The sequence below is a fragment of the Thalia democratica genome, chromosome 2, assembly GCF_965202585.1.
Source record: "Thalia democratica chromosome 2, ktThaDemo2.hap1.1, whole genome shotgun sequence".
NCBI lineage: Eukaryota > Metazoa > Chordata > Thaliacea > Salpida > Salpidae > Thalia > Thalia democratica.
Window position 1 is genome coordinate 78,046,890 of NC_139166.1, and position 8,202 is coordinate 78,055,091.

Here is an 8,202-nt window from a genome sequence, read left to right on the forward strand (position 1 = left end):
CTTTTTTTACTCCTTACTTCAAACCTGAGAACATTTAGTGTAAGTTTCAAAGTTTCTCAATTTGCGGGCTTGAAGGTCGCAGTTTGCCGACCCCTTCTTCAAAATATGATTTAGTTTAAACGATGTTACACTTGACATTCTGGAGTCTAGAGTTTTTTAAAACTAACACTTGATTATCCAGAATTTGGAGTTTTCGATACTTAAACTATACAATATGAAATTAAGAGTTTTCAAAATTTACACTGGGTAATTTATAGTTTGTAACGAACAAATGCAAGCTTTTATTTAACAGGTACTTTCGTTTGATTTAAAACATTTTCAAGTGAAAAACGGCTGAAAATGTAAACAATTAATATTAATAAACTTATAAGCTAAATAAGACAAAGTTAAACATTAAACTTTTTGGGCTAAAAAAATATATAAAACATTTATCCTATATTAAAAAAAATATTTACATAGATACAAATAAATTTGAAAACTAAGATTTTAAACTAACAACTCGAAAATGCATACAAATAAACAAGCAAAAAAATCATGTACACAAATACTCTTTTCACAATAATCTTAAAATACCAAGAACAAAAATATTAAACCTTTATATACTGTTTTATTAAAGTTAATTTTTGCATTTAATCTTTTTGTTTATAACATTTCTTTGTAGTCTAAATTTATGAATTCAGATTTTTTAAAAACATTATCTTGTAAGACCTATCCAATTCTACATTATTAATACCAGCATGGTAGCTCTCAAAGTAATGTTTAAATAAGGCAGATTATTCTCCTTTACCAACTGAGCTAAAATTTCTTACAATTTTTTAATTATTTCTACACGCATTCCATCTTATATCAAAACTATTTTTAGTCTGGCATACATAGCTCTCTTTGCATTTTGAACATTGAGCAGAATATATTGCATAAAATTTACAGTTTAATTTTGATTTTATATCTACTATTTTGTTTTTATCTGTTTTTATAATGAGCGTTAACTTAACACTTTTTTGCAGTAACTAAAAACTGTTGAAACTTTAAATCCAGTTATTTTCCTATAATTAAATCTAACTAAGATTTTATTTTATTCTACAGAACGCTCCTTTGCCTTTAATTTTTAAAAAATCCATTAGATTGAGGTTTAAATTTTTGAGTGGGCCCCTTAAAAATAATATTTTTTCTGGATTTAACCGATGTTTTTGCCAGAAAACATAACTATTTTTTTTAATTCTTACTTTGCTGTGTTCTCAAGGGTCTTTGTTCGCTTTAAATGTGTTGAGCAACTAACCCATACTTCTTAATTTAGTGAAAGATGTTTTTATAATTGGGCACAGTTTTTTATTTCTGAATCTTAATATCAAAAAAACATTCAGCATAAGCCTACAGATAACAAAATGATCCGTTTCTAGACGTATAACATGTAATAAATACAGATAATAAAATAAAACCTCTTAAGACTAAAGTTTTATAAAGGAGACTGCGAAACATGCAACTTTTTTAAATGGTAGATCATACCATCTACAAATTGTTTGAAAAGTATATAACAGGAAAAGCCAAACGCCTCAAATTATTAAATGAAATCAAATCCTAAAATAGTAAAAAGCTATTCTAAAAAAGTTATTGTGAGTATAACTCCCATGAGATTTCAAACAAACTTAAAAATCTCATAATATTTATTACTTATCACAATTTAAAAGTTAATTAAAATTCACAAAAGAATAAAATAAACTGTTTGCAAAGTTCGAACAGTAGGGTGATAATCGCCTCTGAGTTATAAAATTTTTACTGGGCAGGTATTGTGATCATTATAAACGATGATTACAAAAATGGCTGGAGGGGTGATCCCTTTTCCCAATTTCAACTTGCTCAGTTATATTTTATTATCTATATTGCTAAGCTTTATTGCAATAAAACGCTTTATTAGGTGATGAATTTTAATACTCAAGTGTTTAAGCTTGTCTAAGATAACGTAAAGAAATTAAGCATTCATATAATTTATCCAGAATTTTTGATTAGTATTTTTATACATTTAGTTTTTTTTTTAATCCCATTAATGGCAATAACATGATCTTTTTTTTCAATAATCATATATAAATTAATGCAATTGTCGCGGTATTCACTCGATAAATTTATTAAAAAGCAAATGTTGTAAACTGTTTTTCACTGTTTTCATAACGTGCTTTCCAGTATTACAAAAACAAACAGTTTTTTATTAAAAACAAACATATTTTTAATTTTAGGAGTAAAACTTCGTTTGATTTAGTATAAAGTCAGGGTTTTTTCTTAATGCGCGAGTTCTAAAAACTATCCGTCGTAGAACGCTTTTCTAAACTGTGGGAATTATCGTCCAAGTCGTGGAGAATTAATCACTCAAGATAGCATTTGTTGCTATCGACGCATAAGTAACTAAGAGTTCGGAATTCACTAAAATTGTTGGGCGGTAGTTAGTATAAATTCGAAAAAACTGTTAGTTATATTACGTACTTTTCACTCACGTGTTGTAGTTTTTGCATGCACTTACTTCTCTTCTTATTTTGTAAATAATTTCACAACTAAAAAAGAAATATATTTTAGCTTAACCCTATTTTAAATAAAAATATTAATGTCAAAAGTTCCTAATAAGGATAAGATAAAACTTAAGAAATTATCGTTACAACAAATAACGACTAGATTGAATAAGAAAATGGAAACCAGAACAGATACGGCAAGTAACACAATTATAACTTGAAAAAATTTCAAATCTTTATATAGACGGGAAAATAAATAATCAAAATTTAATTTCTATTAAATTAAAAAAAATGTTATTCACTTACATCCATTTATTTTCCACAAGTATATATGTACTTCAAATTTAAAGAAAAAAATTCTTTTTTTTTACGTATGTGTTAGGGACACGTTCAAAATCCACCCAGTCAAATTCGAGAACCGCTAACCGATAGAAGGTAAGGGTTAGGAGTAATGGTGATAATGAAAGTTAAATAAAATTAAATTTAAAAAATGTATAAAATAATAAAGAAAGTATAACAAAATCGGGTGGATTTTGAACGCGGGTGGATTTTGATAGTGTACCATGTGTTATGCTTTATAATACTTACTTTTATTAAACCAACAGTTTATAGCTGTAATATCCAGTTTATAATTGATATTTAATTTTTAAACACTTTAAACCTCTTTTTTTTTTAATTTATAAAATACTTATGCATATCCAGATAAATCTGAAAACTTTCATATAAGTTAACAATAAAGCTTAGTTTTATCAACTACTATTAACTTTATGATAAAAAATTCCTAAAATCAACATTACCCTTTTTAAAACATATTTCTTTTAAGTAGCTCTACCATTATAGTATTTCCAGGCACATTTCTTAAAAACTACTATAATAAAACAAAAAAATATTTTGTTCACTTATTACAGTAATTTATTAATTTATAGTTAGACAAACCAGTTTTTAAACTCTGAAGGCTTTATTTAAAAAAAGTATAAAAACACACATAAACCAAACTTTTAACTAATGAAAAAAATAAAATAAACCATATGTGAACTTTATTGACTTTATAATGAAAGCAAATATGTAATCCAAAGTCTTTACAAAAAATAAACTTTAAAAAAACTTTCAAATAAAAAATTCATGTCCACACTAGAATTAGCTAGTTAATCATTTTTCTCCAACGGAGCGTAGTTAAGGAGCTTTTCAATGAGATCGACATGGGATAGAAGCATTCTTCTGCAGCAGTATCTTCTCAATTTTAACTCATCTAATGCTTGTCTGTTTGTATGTATATTAGATATAAATATTTGAGTTTAATATAGAAAACTAAAATTTTACAGGTAAATAGTAAAGTAAAAATTACTTAATAAAATAAAAAAATAATTTAAGCCAAGTAGCTTAGAGCAGGGTTTCCCAAAAAAGGCAGTACCGCCCCCTGAGAGCAGTTTTAGTAAGTTGGGGAGGCAATAATTCGTAAAGGGGCGAAAGAGGGGGGGGGGGGGGCAATTTAAAATGAATAAACTTACACTAGATATTCCTGAGTTGCACATAAAGAGCAAAAACAAAAAGGCAAAGGTGTATTTATTAGTAATATTAAAACTTACACTAGATTTTCTGGAGTTGACGATGATGAGCAAAAAAAAAAAAAGAGTCATAGATGTTTTAAATGGTAGTCTTGTTGGAGGGGAAATAGCCTTTTTAGTTTGATCAAAAAGAGCAATTTGAAAAAAAAAGTTTTGGAAACCCTGGTTTAGAACACGGCTTTCTAAACCTTTGTTCAGATTGCCACCTTTAAAGAAATTAAAAAAGCTATGGCCCCTTAAACAAGATTACTCGAAAAACTTTATATTTTGCAGCTCATCAACAATTCCAGAATATCTAGTGTAAGTTTTGAATTATGACCTCATGGACCCCATGTGATTCCTTAACTGCACATGGCTTGCTAAGTATCTGTCATAGTCCATTTTGGAAACCTTAATTTAAAGTTAGTAAATCTGTATTTAACTAGTAATTTTAAAATGATATTGTTTTTTTAAGTGTTTAGCTTTGTTAACAACCAAAAGTTGCAACCAAAATTTTATATTATAAAAATTTTCATCAGTTTGCACACAGCACACAAAATAACTGACAAAACAGTTCATAACAATTTTATAAAAAATTAAAACTGTACCAACAAACTTTGAGGAAAAGTAGTTATATGTATGATGTAGTATGATGTAAAGAAAATATAGACTATAGCTAATATGTTTTAGGCTATTTATATAAAATTATAACTTATCCAACATGTTTGCAATGAAAGAATTTTGCTTTGTAATCACTAAGCTTTGTACAAACTTTTTAACTATTCACTTAAAAATTACATATTTTACAAATAAACAAACCCTTCTGGAACATTCTGTGTCAAAAGTTCGAGGTATTTGTCCCACAAATTACCAACAACTTTTCCGCAAGTGAAGCATCTGACTGGTATGATCATTTTGATTACTTAAGTTTCTGTAGGAATTACTTTGTGTTGTGGTTTACAGTTCACAAAAATGTATTGAAAAATATTAAGTAATTAGAAAAAACAGCTTTTAAGTTTAGTTTCTAATACCCTTTAAAAACTTAAGGGTTGTAAAGTTTAGGTTGTAAAGATTTTTTTATTTACAAAGAAAAAATTCAAAAGGATTTGATCAACCAAAACAAAATGCAAATATATTCTTTAAAATCATTGAAAAGTAAAATTACTAACCTTACAATTTTAATTTTTTCAATGGCTAACAATAAGAAAAAAGTATATGTAAACTTTGATAAAGTTATAAAAAAATAAATACATTAAATTTTGTTTAAATCGTACTTTACTAATGTAACTTGACAATTTTTAAGTACTATCACTAATCAGTGTTTTTAGTGTGTTTGATTTTGATTAAACAAACATCGCAAAATGTTTTTAGTATTTTACATTTAGCTCCACAATACATATCAGCCACTCTAACCCAGCCTGAGTGACCAAAAAAATCTAGTTTCATCAAGATAGCCTGAGATTGTATTACAAATGAAAAACAATTTGTTAAAAAAAAAGATTTAAAATAATGTTGCTGAAAATGAAATTAGTTTACATAAAAAGCCTAAATAGTAAAATTGGACTTAAGAAAAACATAACATCTTGAATTATTTATACTTTATAATATAATTGATAATAAATAAAAAAAGTAATTAATAATTAAAATAATTACTTAAAATAATAATAAAAACTATTATGAGACTTTTAATAACATCTAAAATAGCCTAACTATTTAAAATTAAAATCAAAACAAACTTGAGATTATGCAATCCTAAAAATATTACAAATAATGAAAGTTTAGTTTTGTTTATCATCAATATTTATGAAAAACATGTTTAGATTTTTAAAAATATTTACTATTTTTTCATAAAAACAGATTCAAAAAGCATAAATCAAAGAAAACACAAACTACTTTGAAGTATCTGCCATGTATAAACAATAGTATTATTAATTAAAAACTAAAATATTCCAGATTTTAAATAACCTTATTTAGTCTCAGTAGACCAAACATGGATTTGTATTTGAAACTGTAAATTATAGTATAGTTGTTATGTATTAGTGATGTGACTTTAAAAACTTTTATTAAACTTTAATAAACAGGGTTGCAATGGAATTTAGAAAATTTCCACTAGTTCTCAAAATTTCCTTCAGGTTTTTAAAAGTACACGTTTTTGGGTCTATTTTTAAATTAAGTTAAGTTTAAGGTATAAATATGTTTTAAATAATGTAAGAACATTGGAAAGATGCTGTAAAACTACTTTAAATGTGTTTTAAATAAAAAAATTGATGATGACAAAAAGTTTTATCTAAATGATAGATTTTTTGTGTCAGTACAAATTCTACTACTTAAAATGTAAAACTTGCTTTAAATTCTAAGTGTTTTAGTGACATTTTTTCAAAATTTCTGGTTTTTCAAAGATTCCAGGCTTTGTGGCAACCCTGTATTAAGCGTTTATTTTTAGTTATTGACTAAAGTGTTAGTAAGCTTCCACTTACAACTTTTTTAAGCAAAGTAAGTCAAAAATAAAGTTGTACAGTATCAATATATAAATTCTTATTGAATTATCCTAATGTTTGGCTTTATAGACATATTATCTAAACTGTTGAATAGATTAATTTATAACCATTTAAAACTTTTTAGTAACATATACTGCTACTTTAGTGTTATATTTTACTTCATAATTTCTTAAGCAACTACTGAGAAATAAAAATATCTAACTTGATTCAATACTAATGTCATAAAAATTAGTGATTACTTCTAAATGGCTTAAATAACTATTAAACAGGCTTATAAATAATAAACAACTAGTTCAAGTAATTTTTTCAGCTATCTTTAAACATTTTACCTTAAAAACTTTTATTAATTCAATAAAAATGCAATTATACCTTAAACTATTCTAAATAATAAGATAAAAACACCTGTCTAATGAAAATTAGAGTACTGTATAAGCTTTTGTTCATATCTTCAACTTCAAAATCAATCAATTTGTCTTTAATATTATTGTGCGGCTTTTAAAAAAGCCCATTTTGTTTGTTTCAGCTTTTACCAAGGCTTTAAAACTGTTTAATATTCGTTACTAATAAATCAAGCTGTAAGAATTATCAACAAACTCAATTATTTTACAGCAGACTTACCATAAGTTCAATAAATAATGATTTCTGAATACTGAGTAAAAGTTTATTAGTTCAAGTTTGAATGTTATGCTTGAGCAAACTTTGGCGATTACTTAAAGAAAATCTAAGAACCATGTTTTTAAGGTAGCGTATTAACAATTAAAACTTTAGACTTTTTAAACATATGTTTGTATCTTAAGCTTATCTTTTGCTATTTTACGAGCTTAAAAGCATAGCATTTTGAAATAAACTTATTTTTAATTTTAAACATTTCGATAAATGATTGCTTTTGCAGGCTATTAATCTATCAATCAGTTAAAGTTTTTTTTTTGTCGAAGTTTTAGTTAAAATTAAGTTAATAGAACTTGACTCAACAAGATCTAGTTGATATTTATTTACTTTGTTTCAGATGTTAGTTCTAGTTATTTCAAAATACTGTCCTGAGCAAGACGTTAAAAGGTACCCGTGGTTATGCGTGGTATGCGACTTGATAGCCGAAAATTCTTCATGCACTAAGTAGTAACTTGGTTTAATTAACTTTATTGTGAATTCAAATTTGAGTAGTTCTTTACATTTATATACTTCAGTAAATAGAATTTGATTGCCTGTTATCAATTAAGCGGTAGTTAAACCTCATAAGAGAAATGACCATACACGTCAGAAAGCAATACGAGCGATAATAAATTCTACTACATGCAGATATGTCTTATTTTTTATTTCTAAGATATTTCAAATTATCACACGCCTTCTTTTGCAGGCCAAAATATACTTGTATAAAACTCCCAATTCAAAAAACATATGGTTAAAAAGTCATGGGTCACTTAAAATTAGTATGAAAACATACTTGTTATGAAAAGTAAATTTTGTTTCAGAAATTTTTAAACTGGAAAGTAAATTGCGTTCCGTATATTTATGCAAATGAAGTTGGATGATAACCGACCTCGTTCTAATTGAAATTTTGCGTGAAATTATTTTAAAGCATACTTGCACAAACAATTTAGATCAGGGTTATCCCAAAGTGCGCTACACAGCAAGGTTTTCTATCGTGGGCAGTATCGTCCCCAAACA

The 8,202-nt window shown here is 26.3% G+C and overlaps 1 protein-coding gene across 1 annotated transcript; it reads right to left on the bottom strand.

Moving 5' to 3' along the window:
• Window positions 1-3,640: 3,640 nt before the first annotated feature.
• On the bottom strand, window positions 3,641-4,953 carry LOC145849917 (DNA-directed RNA polymerases I, II, and III subunit RPABC5-like). Its single transcript, XM_082955024.1, has 2 exons — window positions 4,859-4,953; window positions 3,641-3,755 (listed from the first exon to the last, which is right to left on the bottom strand). Exons 1-2 carry the CDS (start codon window positions 4,951-4,953, stop codon window positions 3,641-3,643), a joined length of 210 nt encoding a protein of 69 aa, XP_082811150.1.
• Between the last annotated feature and the right edge of the window lie 3,249 nt (window positions 4,954-8,202).